The 21,770-nt window shown below is 49.5% G+C and overlaps 1 protein-coding gene across 1 annotated transcript in view; it reads right to left on the minus strand.

Moving 5' to 3' along the window:
- Nucleotides 1-2,786: 2,786 nt before the first annotated feature.
- LOC140075793 (uncharacterized) overlaps nucleotides 2,787-21,770 on the minus strand; it is a 29,949-nt gene continuing 10,965 nt past the window's right edge. Inside the window, exons 6-13 of the mRNA XM_072122109.1 lie at nucleotides 21,726-21,751; nucleotides 21,283-21,556; nucleotides 20,804-20,995; nucleotides 9,457-9,546; nucleotides 9,342-9,370; nucleotides 8,637-8,922; nucleotides 6,780-6,974; nucleotides 2,787-4,637 (exon numbers count right to left, since the gene is read on the minus strand). Of these exons, the coding sequence (XP_071978210.1) occupies nucleotides 4,615-4,637; nucleotides 6,780-6,974; nucleotides 8,637-8,922; nucleotides 9,342-9,370; nucleotides 9,457-9,546; nucleotides 20,804-20,995; nucleotides 21,283-21,556; nucleotides 21,726-21,751 (1,115 nt within the window). The 3' untranslated portion in view covers nucleotides 2,787-4,614. The remainder of the gene's footprint in view (nucleotides 4,638-6,779; nucleotides 6,975-8,636; nucleotides 8,923-9,341; nucleotides 9,371-9,456; nucleotides 9,547-20,803; nucleotides 20,996-21,282; nucleotides 21,557-21,725; nucleotides 21,752-21,770) is intronic.

A 21,770-nucleotide genomic window follows, 5' to 3' on the forward strand; every position in this document is an offset into this window, starting at 1 on the left:
AGCTGCCTACAATTCTATTGTTATATAGGGCCACATGAACAAGACAAACATACAATTATTGTAGTGTAGCCTCCAACACGTTGGCGATTACTGTGTGCAAATGGTAGAGCTGTATTGTGCGGTTATACAGCACCTAACCCATTAGCCAGTGTCGTGATGAGTGTCGGAGGTCATTCATCTACAATACAAGCGGTGCTAGACCCTCGTGCTCAACCCTTGGATCAATTCACACGCGAGGGTCTGCACCTATTATAACCATACGTCAATGGATGCCTGACACGTTTCCCCGCTATGTATATTGAGGTAGCGGTTCATCAGAGGACTATTACGATAGTGATCCCCTATCTTCCATCTGTCTTAACTAGCCTTCAGCATTGATATCAGCTTGCTAGCTAACTTGACTTAAAGTACAGTGGGATCAGTCACGCTTGTATGGTGACATACGCCGGCATTTGTTTGGCCGCCATTTGCGCCTGACCAGCAGCAGCTCTCTCCCTAGCGGCATCCAGACAGAGAATGATCCGAGCAGCGCGGGCAGGGACTAGTCTATTCCAGGGTCACCTGATCAGGCCAGCCAACCACTGCTATCCACAAGTAAGGGTACCACGTCATGCTGGGTGGAGTGCAGAGTCTCCTGGCTTGTGATTGGCTCTGTTTCTGGCCGCCAAAAAGCAAAACGGCTGGAGATGCCATTTTCTCGAGCGGGCGAAGTATTCGTCTGAGCAACGAGCAGTTTCGAGTACGCTAATGCTCCAACCAGTATCAAGCTCGGACGAGTATGTTCGCTCATCTCTAATCCCTACCCTTCCTTGGTTGAACTTGATGGACAAGTGTCTTTTTTAAACCGTTTAAACTATGATACTATGATGCCAACTGACCGCTGTCTCCCTGGAACACCCTGTGATTTTCTATAATGCTGTTTTCACCCTCCACCACTCTATGGCGTTGCCACTATGTTTGGTTTTCCCTTCATTTCATCTGTCAGAAGGATGAAAAGCTTCAGGATTGAGCCAAAAGCAGGAGTGGATACAGAAAACAGAGGACATGCAAGTATCCCATTTACTGCTCATCTCTGTTCTGGATTCGCTCCTGTTTGTTTTTGGCTTTAGCAATACTGATGGATTATTGACCAATTGAAGGCGGACACTGATGAACGAAATGAAGGGCAAAATGATCAGTGACGTCAATGCAGAATTACTGGCAACACCCTCTCCACTCTTTTGGGGGGGGGGTCTACATGTATCCACGTGTAACAGAACCGGTTCTTTCGTAATCTATGGAATCATCTTGGCCCTCCGCTCGGTCCTTTCGAGCTGGCACAGACGTTACCTTGTCAGGCTATGTTCCCGCTTCGCTTATTTGGTGAAGTTGGCCTCTGTAAGTGCACATGGAAGTGAAGAGTGAAGCGATTCTAGGAGAGGCGGCTGTATTGTGCATGTCATACTAAAACACAGCATTGTGTGAAGACCAATCCGCGCTCGCTAGGCATATTAGAGCCTGGCACAACATTCTACAACACCCTACAGGCTCTCTGCAGCCAGGAAATACCTGGTTTTAATGTGATTCGTCATGATTCGATTTGGGTCGAATAAAATTTAAAAAAAAACCTTGACCTGTTGCCTTTGCCATGTCTTGGAATAATGGAACTGAGAGTTGATGTTTTCTTGTCTCATACCACCACAGGCCTCCCCGTTAACATCTTCCCGTGGATCTTTACATCTGTACAGAACTGTTTCCATTCATCCGCAGCATCTCCCTCCTTTCTTGCAATCCTTGTGTCAGATGCAGCCTCCGATGAGGAGCAGTCATGTGTTAAGACGCTGTTATGCGTTGAGGCGCTGTTATGCGTTGAGGCGCAGTCATGTGATGAGGCGCAGTCATGTGATGAGGCACTGTCATGTGATGAGGTGCTGTCATGTGATGAGGTGCTGTCATGTGATGAGGCACAGTCATGTGATGAGGTGCTGTCATGTGATGAGGCGCAGTCATGTGATGAACCGCAGTGTGGAGCCTTTTTTTTAGGAGCCTATGATGTCCATGCCCCCTGAATCTTGGGAGTGTCATCCCCAGGATTGTCCTTACCCTCGTCAGCCTTCGCCTTCATAGAGAGCGGGAGAAGAAACTTGGATTTATTGTTTAACATTTATTCATTACAATTGGAGAATCTGAACAATAAAATGTCTATTTGTCTGCGGCAGACGTCCAGCTTGGATTGGATTATTGGTCGCAGTGATCAGGATTCCCTGTGCTGGATACGGGTCTTGTCTCCTATGTCCAGCAGGGGGCGTATTATAGGAATAGCACAGGTTTTTGGTTAATAATATGTTGGAGGGGGCGTGGTCAGCGGCCAAATGTATCATCATGTTATCAGTTTTCTGACTGAAATCTACATCAGCTACAAGTTACCCAACATTTCCAAAAAGTCAGACATCCGATATTTGAGGCTCATGGATCCAGCACTGGAGTGGTTACACCTTCCGGCATCTGACAGACTTATAGGGGCTCATTTAGTAAGGGTCCGCGGAGCGCATTTTTTAGTCAGGCTTCCTGGCGATTTCCGTTTTGCGCCAAATTGCCCATGGCTTTTAGCACAACGGCGCCTACTTGCACACAACAGAAATGGGGAGGGGGGGGGGGGGGGCGGCCGTCGGACAAACTTACGGATTTGGACAACGCACAGGATTTAAGATTTACAAATGTGTCGCACTCACATGCACCGGGAAGAGGAAGGTGAACTCCGGGGACCTCAGCAGGGAAGTGACACATGCAGGATATCGGGCGCAGGATCTTCATGAATCGCGGCAGACCCCGAATCCTCGTCGGACAATGCACCGCGGGACCGGATAAGTAAATCTGCCCCATAGAGGCTTGTTTTAACCCGTTGAGGACCAGATACAATGGGGGGATCTATTGAGATCCAATGTTTTGTCACGTTTGGCGCCTAATTTCGGCAATAAATACAAAGATCTTATGTTATAATATATACTGATAAGAATCTAATCCATTCACACAGTTCACATTACAGTATGAAACACAGGATAAAATGTTTCTGTAATAAAGCGATTCAGGAGGCGCCAAATATTTCCGTGTTTTCTTATGTTTTTGTGTCTCTGGGAGCGATAACTATTCTCATCCTCTACATTATCGGGGCTTGTTTTGTGCCGGATGAGACAATGGGGCACATTTACTTACCCGGTCCATTCGCGTTCCAGCGGCGGCTTCTCCGACGAGCATTCGGGTCTTCCGGCGATTCATGAAGGTCCTGCACCCGATGTCCACCAGGTGTCGCTGCTGCGCCGCTGTCCGCCGAGTTGCGTCGGAGTTCATTGATCTCTTCCTGGTGCATGTGAGTATGGCGCGTGCCAAATCCGTCCGGTTTTCGTTCGAACACGTCCCCCGATTTCCGTTGCGCGCATGCCAGCGCCGATGCGCCACAATCCGATCGCGTGCGCCAAAATCCCGGGGCAATTCAGGGGAAATCGGCGCAAATCGAAAATATTCGGGTAACACGTGGGGAAAACGCGAATCGGGCCCTTAGTAAATGACCCCCAATAAATTACTTTTACTGTTTTTTCATATTTATTATGTATAATATTTTGTAAAACTTTTTTAGGGGGGACATGATTGGTGTTATACTACAATCTGTCTGTACTGCAGTGCATTATTACTGCCAGCTTCAGGATTTGGGGTGCACCTGACTGTATAAGGAAGGTTCCCCTAGACTGGGGGCTGATGTTATTAGATGCAAAGGAGGGGTAAAAGTTTGGGTTCTATTGCACTATAATAGGGGTGGTGATCTGAGCCTTTAAGATGTGTTCTCCCCCTCCTCTGTTACCTCGTAATGTCCTCCCCTCCTACAGGACCTGAGGTTATATAAATGACTGATCACTCAAGGATAACTCCCTCTTTTAGGCGACACTCGAGCTGTTCCTGTTTTACCTTTTGTATGGGAGATGGTGATTGCTCGGTTGGCCGACTTGCCAGCTGGGAGTCCAGGCTTACAGCTTCCAGAGCTCAAAGATGTGTCATTCTATCCCAAGTGCCTGATTTTGGATATTACGGGTTAATATATAAAATATATATATATATATATATTTCCACCCAGCAATAAGTGTCTGTCATATTTTGGAAGTTACTTTTATAGTTACATTTTACTGATATTTGTTTTATGGGAAATCAATTAAAGTCCCTTAGAGATGGTTTACATGCTGCCCTCCAGTCTGGGCCTCATAGGTTTCTGTAGCCGACAGACCCGGGGGCCTTGATCAGATGTCCAGGTGCAATTGCGACGCTCCAGCACCCCACATTCATGTTGTAGGGATGGAGGGGGACAACAGAGGGAACCCCCTTTACTTTGTCTGCAATCACCATTAATCAATTAAGGGGTTAAACAGCAGGGACCAGGCTCTGCGTAACTGCTGCGGGTGATTGCTCTGCACAGGACGAGTATGTTCATCATGAAAAGTCTCAACAGCACAAACATACTCGTCCTACATCACTGACTGGTCATAGAAGGACACAAACTGCTGGTCCATCATCTTAAGTCACTCGTCTTCTTAATCTGGAAATAGCTTGTGGTCCTCATCTTCACATGTCGTCAATATCTCCAGACCTTCAGATCGAGTCCTCCAGACTTCCTACAAGGCGAATATCAAAAATGTAAATTTTATAATAAAGACACAAACTTTTTCATCTACATTGCATCACATATAATATTTACCACAGAATTTTATGGATGTGCCCCAATGTGGGGTATCTATCAGGACACCGGCCTAGAAGCCCTGGAATAATCGCAGATAATAGCTTATTGCTGCCGCTTGCAATTATTTTCCCCTTTCTGCTGATGTGAAGGGGGGAACAGCTGGCAGGGGAGAGGCGGTCCAGGAGATTATGCTAGGTAGGACAAGGACGGAGGAGATATCGCCAGTCTGCTGTTTTGCTACTGTGTGAAGGCCATCAATAGAAGCAACTGTGACTTGTTTAAAGATCTCGGCTCCTCTCTGTGTGTCCCTGGCTGCCTCTGTCATCACAGGCCTCCCACATAACATCTGCTGGGGAATTATAAACCTACATTGGGAATGGGATATCTTCTACACAAACAGCCACATCCTTCTGCTTGCTTCATCTTGTTCACCTTGGTGTGGATGAGGCCTACATCAGAACTCCAGGCTTTTATAACACCTGTGTCCTAGCTAGTATCATACCAGGTCACTCCGGGCTCTATTTCCTGCTGCCACCACATGCATCACAGCCTGAGACTCACCAGGAACGAGACGGCCTGAGACATGCTAACGGTCCAGGAATGAGACGGCCTGAGACATGCTATCTCTCCAGGAATGAGACGGCCTGAGACATGCTATCTCACCAGGAATGAGACGACCTGAGACATACTATCTCTCCAGTAATGAGACGGCCTGAGACGTACAATCTCTCCAGGAATGAGACGGCCTGAGACATGCTATCTCTCCAGGAATGAGGGGGCCTGAGACATGCTATCTCACCAGGAATGAGACGGACGGAGACATGCTATCTCTCCAGGAATGAGACGGCCTGAGACATGCTATCTCTCCAGGAATTAGACGGCCTGAGACATGCTATCTCTCCAGGAATGAGACGGCCTGAGACATGCTATCTCTCCCGGAATGAGACGGCCTGAGACATGCTGTCTCTCCAGTAATGAGACGGCCTGAGACATGCTATCTCTCCAGGAATGAGACGACCTGAGACATGCTATCTCTCCAGGAATGAGACGGCCTGAGACATGCTATCTCTCCAGGAATGAGACGGCCTGAGACGTGCTATCTCTCCAGGAATGAGAAGGCCTGAGACGTGCTATCTCTATAGGAATGAGATGGCCTTAGACTCCTATCTCTCCAGGAATGAGACGGCCGGAGACATGCTATCTCTCCAGGAATGAGACGGCCTGAGACATGCTATCTCTCCAGGAATTAGACGGCCTGAGACATGCTATCTCTCCAGGAATGAGACGGCCTGAGACATGCTATCTCTCCCGGAATGAGACGGCCTGAGACATGCTGTCTCTCCAGTAATGAGACGGCCTGAGACATGCTATCTCTCCAGGAATGAGACGACCTGAGACATGCTATCTCTCCAGGAATGAGACGGCCTGAGACATGCTATCTCTCCAGGAATGAGACGGCCTGAGACATGCTATCTCTCCAGGAACGAGACGGCCTGAGACATGCTATCTCTCCAGGAACGAGACGGCCTGAGACATGCTATCTCTCCAGGAATGAGACGGCCTGAGACATGCTATCTCTCCAGGAATGAGACGGCCTGAGACATGCTATCTCTCCAGGAATGAGACGGCCTTAGAAGTGCTATCACTGTTTACAGCGGGGAGTCAGATCTTTGTGTAATAGATGTACTGGTTTCACTTTAATCCCACATCAAGTGATTAGGCTTCCTAAAGGTCATGCTTGATATATAGGGAGCTGCTTTACAAAGTAGTCAAGAAACAGTGTGAAGAAGTGAAGAAATAATAGAATGATTGTCAGTGAAGGTCCAAGACCAAGCCTGCTAAACTGCACCAACAAGCCACACAAAATGCTGGGGAGGTCCACCACCAGAGAATTCTTTGGATCGTCTTGGAGAAATCATCGGTTCAGCTATTATGAAGAAGCAAACAAATCAATTGACAGATGAAAACTTACAAAAACACTTCATAAACGCATGTCCTATGCAGACCTCACACTGCACTACCAACCGACCTCACACAACAAATAGCTAAGTATATACCGTCTGATAACAGGACCTACCTGGACATTGGAGAAGAGCTTTGAGTTCATTAGTTTTCTCTCGCATCCTCCCCCTGTCCCTCTTATCAGTGTTTGACATCAGTAGAAGGTCGGTGGCCCATTCCTGAATGCTGGGCTGGTCCTGCAGGATCTCCATCTTCCGGTGATCGCTGCTGTCCTCCAGATCATCAATGACCACCAGGACATTCTGCCTCCCTGTACACAGGAGAGATCATCAGCCGGAGGTCATGTTCTTGTGTTTTTGAGAGCTGCACATTTGGTTTGGAAGATTATTAAAGATTTATAAGAAATAAGAATCCAGCACCACTAGATAGTGGCAACAACTTCTGACGTTCCTTTATTCCATTAAAAATGATGACACCTCAGATAACACACGAGGTACACAGCATCGATCTCCATATTTTTGGCTTGGCCAGCAATTCCTTATTCATCATGAATTAAAGAACTTCAGAATTTGTTGCCACTACCTCGGAGGGCTGGATCCTTTTGTCTTCTATGTGAGTCCGTCTCTAACCTCGGCATACGCTGCAGCCTCAAGGCCCATGATTGAGGGGCATCTATCTCTGATGATAGAAGATTGTGGTGATGTTATGGGCCCAGAGATCTGTGTACTGAGGTGACAACCACTATATGGAAGTCTATGGAAATAAAATCTACCACTTTTATTTTTATTTTCTAGTATTTGTAACATCTGCATGAAGATCTTCTCCTGCAACATGTCTATTTACCTCAACGCAGCAAATATAGGAAATGAAGAGACCTCCCCTCTTCGAGAACAAGATTTAATTTAACTTATTATTCAATATTCAATACTTTGGGTTTTACCTGTTGGGTTTATAGTAAAATGGCAGAAGACACTTATATAGTAGGAAATACTTCTTTAGTTTAAATATAGACATAAGGCATAGGTACATCACCATAATTCGGCTAGCATGCCGTAGTCCATTGCAACAAGTCCACGCTCCAACTTTGGCTGGCTGGCTTTTACGGACGGACCGAACGACTGAACTGAGTCACCTGTGACGTTTCGGAGCAAGACCTCCTTCTTCTGACACAGGAGCGTTTTTTACATATATTATAGTAAAATGGCCCCAAACCGGGGCAATGGGGGTGCGGAGGTTATAGACAAGAGAGAGACATAGAGAGAATCAATGGAGGAAATCAATAAGCAGTGGAGCAGAATGGAGGGCGTGGGGTATCATGAGCCTAATGTATTGTTCGCTTTTATTTCGCAGAGGACCACATTACCTCCTTCCCTTTACTACACAACTTCTAAAGCCTGAGCTGTTTTCTGATAACCTGACAATTTATTAAAGCAAAAAGGTTGGATTGTCCAAAAGGACCAAAGAATCCTACAGGACCCAGAATCCTAACAGGACCCAGAGGGCCAAATTTTAAGACAACCAGGTTATATTTAGATGTTAATGGACCATTGTATCTAGTGAGGTTAATAAACACGAAGTCTGTAATAATACATCTGACAACTACTGCAGTTCCCGTTGAGTGACACAAGGATCCACTGTAGTGGTTGTCAGATGCATTATTTCCTTGCTGTCAGGTGGCTTCGTCCTGAGAAGTGTGATGTCAGGACACCATGGTCAGAAGAGCCTTCAGCTGTTCCCCAGTAGAGGACCATCAGACATCTTCCTTGGAGAAGTAGCACTTGTTTGAATATTTTCTAAAATCTGATCCCCGTATAACCATGACAGGTCTGGAGTGATGACCCACATATAGTGGAAGGCTTTCATGTAGGCTTTATAGGTATCTACAGGCACATTGTCGGTGGCCTCACATGTTCCATACAGTTTCTCTCTTTGGGAATTGCATTCCTATTGACTCCCCTCATTAGTTTCTTACCCAGAAGATGATTGAGAGTTTCCAGTTCCTGGTCGTACAGAGAATCAGTCACATTGGTGACGTTGACTCTTCCTCTGTTCTTGGTGTGATAAATGATCCCGAATGTGCATTCACCGATGTAATCCAGAAAGTTCTGGTATGTCTGGTTGTTAGTGATCAGGAAACTGGTGACACTGGTGACGAGATGGGGGAAATCCTCTGATCTGAGCGAATCCACCAGCCAGGAGTATTCCCTCTCACTGGACCTGGAGAAGATTCCTACTTTGTGACCTTCCATTTTTCTCCACTGATAAAAAAGAGAATAAATAGAAGTTGTTCAGTGGAGAAGATGAAGGAGCAACTCAGGGGGAGTCACATTTATCCTTAGCCACATATCCGATCACTCATGGACCTTGACCTGGTAATGGTGGACGCCCTCACATAGGAGCCACCACTTTCTAGAAGTTAAAAGACTTGGTAGCAGTTTACATCCTCCCTTCTGGATCCAGGGGGATTCCTAGTCAATGTTCCTGTGTCACCTCTCAGTGTCCGGTGGGGTCACAGACCACCTCAGGTGCTGTACGGAGCCACCATGGAGCATGCGATCACGAGACCTTAACCAGCCTTGACCTGCAGCCTATGCCAGCACATCTACATCACATTATATTGGGCCCACCATCACGTTAGTGGTGACATCTGGTGGTCACCTCTTCTATAATCTCTCACCTGTGATGTGTAATATCCACTTTCATCACCTGAGGAGATAGCAGGACACTTGGTGAGGTTGTGTACTTGTGTATCCTCATCATTGAAGAATTATGATAACAATGAAGATCTTTACCGTATGGACGGCGTCTGCTCGACGTGTTCTGGTTTCTCGGCTCATATTTCACCAAATCTACGGATTTGACGTCATCTGTGATGTAACAATCTGTCAGGCACACATGAAGAACATGAATCTGTACATGGAGAGAAGCTGGAAACTGGAAAAAGGTGAATGGAAAAGTGCAGGCGGGAGGACTGGGAAATTAAAGTGGCTCTCGAAATGTTTTTAAAAGTAGTCCCATATTATGGGGGGGTCCAAATTCTCAGAAGGTGGAATCAGAAGGTGGAGGCATTACATCCAGGCACAAGAGCATTACGTCCAGTCACAGGGGGCATTACATCCAGTCACTAGGGTATTACATCCAGGCACAGGGTGCAATACATCCAGACACAGGGGGCATAACATCCAGACACAGGGGGCATAACATCCAGGCACAAGAGCATTACGTCCAGTCACCGCGGGAATTACATCCAGGCACAGGGTGCAATACATCCAGGCACAGGGGGCATTACATCCAGTTACAGGGGGCATTACATCCAGGCACAAGAGCATTACATTCAGTCACAGGGGGCATTACATCCAGTCTCAGGGGGCATTACATCCAGTCACAGGGGGTATTACATCAAGGCACAAGAGCATTACATCCAGTCACAGGGGGTATTACATCCAGGCACAAGAGCATTACATCCAGACACAGGGGGGATTACATCCAGACCCAGGGGGGATTATATTCAGGCACAGGGAGCATTACATCCAGGCACAGGGTGCATTACATCCAGGTACAGGAGGCATTACATCCAGGCACAGGGGTCATTAAATCCAGGCACAGGGAGAATTACATCCAGACACAGGGAGCATTACATCCAGACACAGGGTGCATTACATCCAGGCACAGGGAGAATTACATCCAGGCACAGGGAGCATTACATCCATGTACAGGAGGCATTACATCCAGGCGCAGGGTGCATTACATCCAGGCACAGGGGGCATTACATCCAGACACAGAGGGCATTACATCCAGGCACAGGGAGCATTACATCCAGACAAAGGGGGGGGTTACATCCAGACACAGTTGGCATAACATCCAGACACAGGAGGCATTACATCCAGTCACAGGGGGGGATTACATCCAGACACAGTAGGCATAACATCCAGACACAGGAGGCATTACATCCAGACAAAGGGGGGGGGGGTTACATCCAGACACAGGGGACATTACATCCAGACACAGGGGACATTACATCCAGACAAAGGGGGGGATTACATCCAGACAAAGGGGGGGATTACATCCAGACACAGTTGGCATAACATCCAGACACAGGGGGCATTACATCCAGACAAAGGGGGGGATTACATCCAGACACAGTTGGCATAACATCCAGACACAGGAGGCATTACATCCAGACACAGGGGGCATAACATTTAGACACAGGGGTCATTACATCCAGACACAGGAGTCATTACATCCAGACACAGGGGGCATAACATCCAGACACAGGGGGCATAACATCCAGACACAGGGGGCATTACATCAAGACACATGGGGCATTACATCCAGACAAAGGGGGGATTACATCCAGACATGGGGGGGTAAAACATCCAGGCACAGGGTGCATTACAGCCAGACACAGGGTGCATTACATCCAGGCACAGGGAGAATTACATCCAGGCACAGGGAGCATTACATCCATTTACAGGGAGCATTACATCCATGTACAGGAGGCATTACATCCAGGCGCAGGGAGCATTACATCCAGGCACAGGGTGCATTACATCCAGGCACAGGGGGGAATTACATCCAGGTACAGGAGGTATTACATCCAGACCCAGGGGGCATTACATCCAGGCACAGGGGGCATTACATCCAGACACAGGGGGCATTACATCCAGACCCAGGGGGCATTACATCCAGGCACAGGGGGCATTACATCCAGGCACAGGGGGCATTACATCCAGACCCAGGGGGCATTACATCCAGACACATGGGGCATTACATCCAGACAAAGGGGGGATTACATCCAGAAAAAAGAAGGATTACATCCAGACACAGGGGGGATTACATCCAGACCCAGGGGGGATTATATTCAGGCACAGGGAGCATTACATCGAGCCACAGGGTGCATTACATCCAGGTACAGGAGGCATTACATCCAGGCACAGGGGTCATTAAATCCAGGCACAGGGAGAATTACATCCAGACACAGGGAGCATTACATCCAGACACAGGGTGCATTACATCCAGGCACAGGGAGCATTACATCCATGTACAGGGAGCATTACATCCATGTACAGGAGGCATTACATCCAGGCGCAGGGTGCATTACATCCAGGCACAGGGGGCATTACATCCAGACACAGAGGGCATTACATCCAGGCACAGGGAGCATTACATCCAGACAAAGGGGGGGATTACATCCAGACACAGTTGGCATAACATCCAGACACAGGAGGCATTACATCCAGTCACAGGGGGGGATTACATCCAGACACAGTAGGCATAACATCCAGACACAGGAGGCATTACATCCAGACAAAGGGGGGGGGGTTACATCCAGACACAGGGGACATTACATCCAGACACAGGGGACATTACATCCAGACAAAGGGGGGGATTACATCCAGACAAAGGGGGGATTACATCCAGACACAGTTGGCATAACATCCAGACACAGGGGGCATTACATCCAGACAAAGGGGGGGATTACATCCAGACACAGTTGGCATAACATCCAGACACAGGAGGCATTACATCCAGACACAGGGGGCATAACATCCAGACACAGGGGTCATTACATCCAGACACAGGAGTCATTACATCCAGACACAGGGGGCATAACATCCAGACACAGGGGGCATTACATCCAGACACATGGGGCATTACATCCAGACAAAGGGGGGATTACATCCAGACATGGGGGGGTAAAACATCCAGGCACAGGGTGCATTACATCCAGACACAGGGTGCATTACATCCAGGCACAGGGAGAATTACATCCAGGCACAGGGAGCATTACATCCATTTACAGGGAGCATTACATCCATGTACAGGAGGCATTACATCCAGGCGCAGGGAGCATTACATCCAGGCACAGGGTGCATTACATCCAGGCACAGGGGGGAATTACATCCAGGTACAGGAGGTATTACATCCAGACCCAGGGGGCATTACATCCAGGCACAGGGGGCATTACATCCAGACACAGGGGGCATTACATCCAGACCCAGGGGGCATTACATCCAGGCACAGGGGGCATTACATCCAGGCTCAGGGGGCATTACATCTAGACACAGGGGGCATTACATCCAGGCACAGGGGGCATTACATCCAGGCTCAGGGGGCATTACATCCAGGCACAGGGGGGAATTACATCCAGGTACAGGAGGTATTACATCCAGACCCAGGGGGCATTACATCCAGGCACAGGGGGCATTACATCCAGACACAGGGGGCATTACATCCAGACCCAGGGGGCATTACATCCAGGCACAGGGGGCATTACATCCAGGCACAGGGGGCATTACATCCAGACCCAGGGGGCATTACATCCAGACACATGGGGCATTACATCCAGACAAAGGGGGGATTACATCCAGAAAAAAGAAGGATTACATCCAGACACAGGGGGGATTACATCCAGACCCAGGGGGGATTATATTCAGGCACAGGGAGCATTACATCGAGCCACAGGGTGCATTACATCCAGGTACAGGAGGCATTACATCCAGGCACAGGGGTCATTAAATCCAGGCACAGGGAGAATTACATCCAGACACAGGGAGCATTACATCCAGACACAGGGTGCATTACATCCAGGCACAGGGAGCATTACATCCATGTACAGGGAGCATTACATCCATGTACAGGAGGCATTACATCCAGGCGCAGGGTGCATTACATCCAGGCACAGGGGGCATTACATCCAGACACAGAGGGCATTACATCCAGGCACAGGGAGCATTACATCCAGACAAAGGGGGGGATTACATCCAGACACAGTTGGCATAACATCCAGACACAGGAGGCATTACATCCAGTCACAGGGGGGGATTACATCCAGACACAGTAGGCATAACATCCAGACACAGGAGGCATTACATCCAGACAAAGGGGGGGGGGTTACATCCAGACACAGGGGACATTACATCCAGACACAGGGGACATTACATCCAGACAAAGGGGGGGATTACATCCAGACAAAGGGGGGATTACATCCAGACACAGTTGGCATAACATCCAGACACAGGGGGCATTACATCCAGACAAAGGGGGGGATTACATCCAGACACAGTTGGCATAACATCCAGACACAGGAGGCATTACATCCAGACACAGGGGGCATAACATCCAGACACAGGGGTCATTACATCCAGACACAGGAGTCATTACATCCAGACACAGGGGGCATAACATCCAGACACAGGGGGCATTACATCCAGACACATGGGGCATTACATCCAGACAAAGGGGGGATTACATCCAGACATGGGGGGGTAAAACATCCAGGCACAGGGTGCATTACATCCAGACACAGGGTGCATTACATCCAGGCACAGGGAGAATTACATCCAGGCACAGGGAGCATTACATCCATTTACAGGGAGCATTACATCCATGTACAGGAGGCATTACATCCAGGCGCAGGGAGCATTACATCCAGGCACAGGGTGCATTACATCCAGGCACAGGGGGGAATTACATCCAGGTACAGGAGGTATTACATCCAGACCCAGGGGGCATTACATCCAGGCACAGGGGGCATTACATCCAGACACAGGGGGCATTACATCCAGACCCAGGGGGCATTACATCCAGGCACAGGGGGCATTACATCCAGGCTCAGGGGGCATTACATCTAGACACAGGGGGCATTACATCCAGGCACAGGGGGCATTACATCCAGGCTCAGGGGGCATTACATCTAGACACAGGGGGCATTACATCTAGACACAGGGGGCATTACATCCAGGCACAGGGGGCATTACATCCAGGCTCAGGGACCATTACATCTAGACACATGGGGCATTACGTCCAGGCAAAGGGGGCATTACATCCATGCACAGGGTGCAATACATCCAGGCACAGTGAGTAATACATCCAGGCACAGGAGGCATTACATCCAGGTACAGGGGGCATAATATCCAGACACAGGGGTCATTACATCCAGACACAGGGGGCATAACATCCAGACACAGGGGGCATAACATCCAGACACAGGGGGCATAACATCCAGACCCAGGGGGCATTACATCCAGACCCAGGGGGCATTACATCCAGACACATTGGGCATTACATCCAGACAAAGGGGGGATACATCCAGAAAAATGAAGGATTACATCCAGACACAGGAGGCATTACATCCAGTCACAGGGGGTATTACATCCAGACACAGGGGGCATAACATCCAGACACAGGGGGCATAACATCCAGACACAGGGGGCATAACATCCAGACCCAGGGGGCATTACATCCAGACACGTGGGGCATTACACCCAGACAAAGGGGGGATTACATCCAGAAAAAGGAAGGATTACATCCAGACACAGGGGGGATTACATCCAGACCCAGGGGGGATTATATTCAGGCACAGGGAGCATTACATCCAGGCACAGGGAGCATTACATCCAGGTACAGGAGGCATTACATCCAGACACAGGGTCATTAAATCCAGGCACAGGGAGCATTACATCCAGGCACAGGGTGCATTACATCCAGACACAGGGTGCATTACATCCAGGCATAGGGGGCATTACATCCAGGCACAGGGAGAATTACATCCAGACACAGGAGGGATTACATCCAGACACAGGGGGCATTACATCCAGACAAAGGGGGGGGTTACATCCAGACACAGTTGGCATTACATCCAGGCACAGGGAGCATTACATCCAGACAAAGGGGGGGATTACATCCAGACACAGTTGGCATAACATCCAGACACAGGAGGCATTACATCCAGTCACAGGGGGGGATTACATCCAGACACAGGAGGCATTACATCCAGACACAGGGGGCATTACATCCAGACAAAGGGGGGGGTTACATCCAGACACAGTTGGCATAACATCCAGACACAGGGACATTACATCCAGACAAAGGGGGGGATTACATCCAGACAAAGGGGGGGATTACATCCAGACACAGTTGGCATAACATCCAGACACAGGGGGCATTACATCCAGACAAAGGGGGGGATTACATCCAGACACAGTTGGCATAACATCCAGACACAGGAGGCATTACATCAAGACACAGGGGGCATAACATCCAGACACAGGGGTCATTACATCCAGACACAGGGGACATTACATCCAGACACAGGGGACATTACATCCAGACAAAGGGGGGGATTACATCCAGACAAAGGGGGGATTACATCCAGACACAGTTGGCATAACATCCAGACACAGGGGGCATTACATCCAGACAAAGGGGGGGATTACATCCAGACACAGTTGGCATAACATCCAGACACAGGAGGCATTACATCCAGACACAGGGGGCATAACATCCAGACACAGGGGTCATTACATCCAGACACAGGAGTCATTACATCCAGACACAGGGGGCATAACATCCAGACACAGGGGGCATAACATCCAGACACAGGGGGCATTACATCCAGACACATGGGGCATTACATCCAGACAAAGGGGGGATTACATCCAGACATGGGGGGGGGGTAAAACATCCAGGCACAGGGTGCATTACATCCAGACACAGGGTGCATTACATCCAGGCACAGGGAGAATTACATCCAGGCACAGGGAGCATTACATCCATTTACAGGGAGCATTACATCCATGTACAGGAGGCATTACATCCAGGCGCAGGGAGCATTACATCCAGGCACAGGGTGCATTACATCCAGGCACAGGGGGGAATTACATCCAGGTACAGGAGGTATTACATCCAGACCCAGGGGGCATTACATCCAGGCACAGGGGGCATTACATCCAGACACAGGGGGCATTACATCCAGACCCAGGGGGCATTACATCCAGGCACAGGGGGCATTACATCCAGGCTCAGGGGGCATTACATCTAGACACAGGGGGCATTACATCCAGGCACAGGGGGCATTACATCCAGGCTCAGGGGGCATTACATCTAGACACAGGGGGCATTACATCTAGACACAGGGGGCATTACATCCAGGCACAGGGGGCATTACATCCAGGCTCAGGGACCATTACATCTAGACACATGGGGCATTACGTCCAGGCAAAGGGGGCATTACATCCATGAACAGGGTGCAATACATCCAGGCACAGTGAGTAATACATCCAGGCACAGGAGGCATTACATCCAGGTACAGGGGGCATAATATCCAGACACAGGGGTCATTACATCCAGACACAGGGGGCATAACATCCAGACACAGGGGGCATAACATCCAGACACAGGGGGCATAACATCCAGACCCAGGGGGCATTACATCCAGACCCAGGGGGCATTACATCCAGACACATTGGGCTTTACATCCAGACAAAGGGGGGATACATCCAGAAAAATGAAGGATTACATCCAGACACAGGAGGCATTACATCCAGTCACAGGGGGTATTACATCCAGACACAGGGGGCATAACATCCAGACATAGGGGGCATAACATCCAGACACAGGGGGCATAACATCCAGACCCAGGGGGCATTACATCCAGACACGTGGGGCATTACACCCAGACAAAGGGGGGATTACATCCAAAAAAAGGAAGGATTACATCCAGACACACGGGGGATTACATCCAGACCCAGGGGGGATTATATTCAGGCACAGGGAGCATTACATCCAGGCACAGGGAGCATTACATCCAGGTACAGGAGGCATTACATCCAGACACAGGGTCATTAAATCCAGGCACAGGGAGCATTACATCCAGGCACAGGGTGCATTACATCCAGACACAGGGTGCATTACATCCAGGCATAGGGGGCATTACATCCAGGCACAGGGAGAATTACATCCAGACACAGGAGGCATTACATCCAGACACAGGGGGCATTACATCCAGACAAAGGGGGGGGTTACATCCAGACACAGTTGGCATTACATCCAGGCACAGGGAGCATTACATCCAGACAAAGGGGGGGATTACATCCAGACACAGTTGGCATAACATCCAGACACAGGAGGCATTACATCCAGTCACAGGGGGGGATTACATCCAGACACAGGAGGCATTACATCCAGACACAGGGGGCATTACATCCAGACAAAGGGGGGGGTTACATCCAGACACAGTTGGCATAACATCCAGACACAGGGGACATTACATCCAGACAAAGGGGGGGATTACATCCAGACAAAGGGGGGGATTACATCCAGACACAGTTGGCATTACATCCAGTCACAGGGGGTATTACATCCAGACACAGGGGGCATTACATCCAGACACATTGGGCTTTACATCCAGACAAAGGGGGGATACATCCAGAAAAATGAAGGATTACATCCAGACACAGGAGGCATTACATCCAGTCACAGGTGGTATTACATCCAGACACAGGGGGCATAACATCCAGACACAGGGGGCATAACATCCAGACACAGGGGGCATAACATCCAGACCCAGGGGGCATTACATCCAGACACGTGGGGCATTACACCCAGACAAAGGGGGGATTACATCCAAAAAAAGGAAGGATTACATCCAGACACACGGGGGATTACATCCAGACCCAGGGGGGATTATATTCAGGCACAGGGAGCATTACATCCAGGCACAGGGAGCATTACATCCAGGTACAGGAGGCATTACATCCAGACACAGGGTCATTAAATCCAGGCACAGGGAGCATTACATCCAGGCACAGGGTGCATTACATCCAGACACAGGGTGCATTACATCCAGGCATAGGGGGCATTACATCCAGGCACAGGGAGAATTACATCCAGACACAGGAGGCATTACATCCAGACACAGGGGGCATTACATCCAGACAAAGGGGGGGGTTACATCCAGACACAGTTGGCATTACATCCAGGCACAGGGAGCATTACATCCAGACAAAGGGGGGGATTACATCCAGACACAGTTGGCATAACATCCAGACACAGGAGGCATTACATCCAGTCACAGGGGGGGATTACATCCAGACACAGGAGGCATTACATCCAGACACAGGGGGCATTACATCCAGACAAAGGGGGGGTTACATCCAGACACAGTTGGCATAACATCCAGACACAGGGGACATTACATCCAGACAAAGGGGGGGATTACATCCAGACAAAGGGGGGGATTACATCCAGACACAGTTGGCATAACATCCAGACACAGGGGGCATTACATCCAGACAAAGGGGGGGATTACATCCAGACACAGTTGGCATAACATCCAGACACAGGAGGCATTACATCAAGACACAGGGGGCATAACATCCAGACACAGGGGTCATTACATCCAGACACAGGGGGCATAACATCCAGACACAGGGGGCATTACATCCAGACACAGGGGGCATAACATCCAGACACAGGAGTTATTACATCCAGACACAGGGGGCATAACATCCAGACACAGGGGGCATTACATCCAGACACATGGGGCATTACATCCAGACACATGGGGCATTACATCCAGGCACAGGGAGCATTACATCCATTTACAGGGAGCATTACATCCATGTGCAGGAGGCATTACATCCAGGCGCAGGGAGCATTACATCCAGGCACAGGGTGCATTACATCCAGGCACAGGGGGGAATTACATCCAGGTACAGGAGGTATTACATCCAGACCCAGGGAGCATTACATCCAGGCACAGGGGGCATTACATCCAGACACAGGGGGCATTACATCCAGACACAGGGGGCATTACATCCAGACCCAGGGGGCATTACATCCAGGCACAGGGGGCATTACATCCAGGCACAGGGGGCATTACATCCAGGCTCAGGGGGCAATACATCCAGGCACAGGGTGCATTACATCCAGGTACAGGGGGCATTACATCCAGGCACAGGGGGCATTACATCCAGGCACAGGAAGCATTACATCCAGGCACAGGGAGCATTACATCCAGGCACAGGGAGCATTACTGCAGGCACAGGGTGCATTACATCCAGGCACAGGGAGCATTACATCCAGGCACAGGGAGAATTACATCCAGGCACAGGGTGCATTACATCCAGGTACAGGGGGCATTACATCCAGGTACAGGAGGCATTACATCCAGGCACAGGGAGCATTACATCCAGGCACAGGGAGCAGTACAACCAAGCGCAGGGAGCACTACATCCAGGCACAGGGTGCATTAAATCCAGGCACAGGGGGCATTACATCCAGGAACAGTGAGCTTTACATCCAGGCACAGGGAGAATTACATCCAGGTACAGGGATCATTACATCCAGGTACAGGAGGTATTACATCCAGGCACAGGGGGCGTTATATCCAGGCACAGGGGGCGTTACATCCAGGCACACGGGGCATTACATCCAGGCACAGGGGGCATTACATCCAGGCATAGGGGGCATTACATCCAGGCACAGGGTGCATTACATCCAGGCACAGGGGGCATTACATCCAGGTACAGGGGGCATTACATCCAGGCACAGGGGGCATTACATCCAGGCACAGGGGGCATTACATCCAGGCACAGGGTGCATTACATCCAGGCACAGGGAGCATTACATCCAGGCACAGGGAGCATTACATCCAGGCACAGGGTGCATTAAATCCAGGCACAGGAAGCATTACATCCAGGAACAGTGAGCTTTACATCCAGGCACAGGGAGAATTACATCCAGGCACAGGGGGCATTACATCCAGGCACAGGGGGCATTACATCCAGGCACAGGGGGCATTACATCCAGGCACAGGGGGCATTACATCCAGGCACAGGGAGCATTACATCCAGGCACAGGGGGCATTACATCAAGGCACAGGGAACATTACATCCAGGCACAGGGAGCATTACATCCAGGCACAGGAGGCATCACATCCAGGCACAGGGTGCATTACATCCAGACACAGGGGGCATTACATCCAGGAACAGGGAGCATTACATCCAGGTGCAGGTATTTATTCTCAGTGTTATCTGAGGGACAGCAACTGAGGAAGACTCCATTACAGACTTGAACATGTTTTGTTCCCTATTTGCTCATTTTATGTCTTTTATTATGTGTTTTTAGTGTAACTAATGTGCATTCCGCCCTCTGTGAGCACCAGAACCATCCATCCAGCACAGAGTCCACCAGGACCCAAACAACCTTCCTGAGACTGAGGACATGTAGAAAGGGCGCATTGTCTTACTGCCTAGATGGCCATGTTGACACTTTGCGATACAGAATTGGGTTTTGGTTGTAGTTTGGGCACTCTGTCACTCACCATCACTGATATAGATGGTCCCAAAACCTCACCTGATCCCCGCAGCTGCCTCTGTAGTTGTCTCTTTATCTCTTTCTGAATCTTCTTCTTCTTGTCCAGGTCAGAGACAAGGAGTAAAGTGCTGAACCATTGTGCGGCCCGGTGGTGAGTGCACAGGAGGCGGGACTTCTCATGTTCACTGCTGTCCTTCACATCATCGATGAGAACCATCACCTTCTGCTTCCCTGTACAAGGCAGAGATCACAGGTCACCATGATATATGGGCCAATCCAGCCACCAGCCACAGCCACCAGCCACAGGCACCATCCACAGCCACCAGCCACAGCCACCAGCCACAGCCACAACCACCAGCCACAGCCACCAGCCACCAGCCAAAGCCAAAGCCACCAGCCACAGCCACCAGCCACAGCCTGAGGTGACATTTATCTGCTCTGTAGACACTTTGATTCTGGGTTTCTTTGGCCTGAGGGCCGTATGAACCAAGGTCATTCTCTCACGGCTCTGGTCTTACCGAGTATAGAGCCGAGGGTCTCCAGCTCCAGGTGGTACTTTATGGAGGTGACATTATCCCGCTCCCTCCTCTGGGTCTGGTAGAGGATCCCGAATGTACAATCTCTGGCATCATCTATGAACTTCCTCATGTTGTCATTGGAGATGTGACAGCAGTGGACAGAGCTGACGCCAAGGCTGCAATCCTTCGATCTGAGCATCTTCACCAGCCAGGAGTAATCACTATCAGGAGATCTGGAGAAGATTCCCACCCTGTGACCTTCCATCTCCTGCCTCTGATCACAGAAGGAACATACAAGGATCATTATTACTGGACATAGAAGACCGCAAGAGCACAATAATGGTGTGAACAGCCCCCAAGAGGAGAGGGGGAGGAGTAATGTAGATCTCAGCTGACACTTTGATCTTGAATGATTGGTGGATCCCCAACCCCTGGACACTTACCTGTGAGGGAAGTCCATAAGTAGGACCTGCAGAGGAAATGAAGAA

The sequence above is a fragment of the Engystomops pustulosus genome, chromosome 8 (genome assembly GCF_040894005.1).
Source record: "Engystomops pustulosus chromosome 8, aEngPut4.maternal, whole genome shotgun sequence".
Lineage (NCBI taxonomy): Eukaryota > Metazoa > Chordata > Amphibia > Anura > Leptodactylidae > Engystomops > Engystomops pustulosus.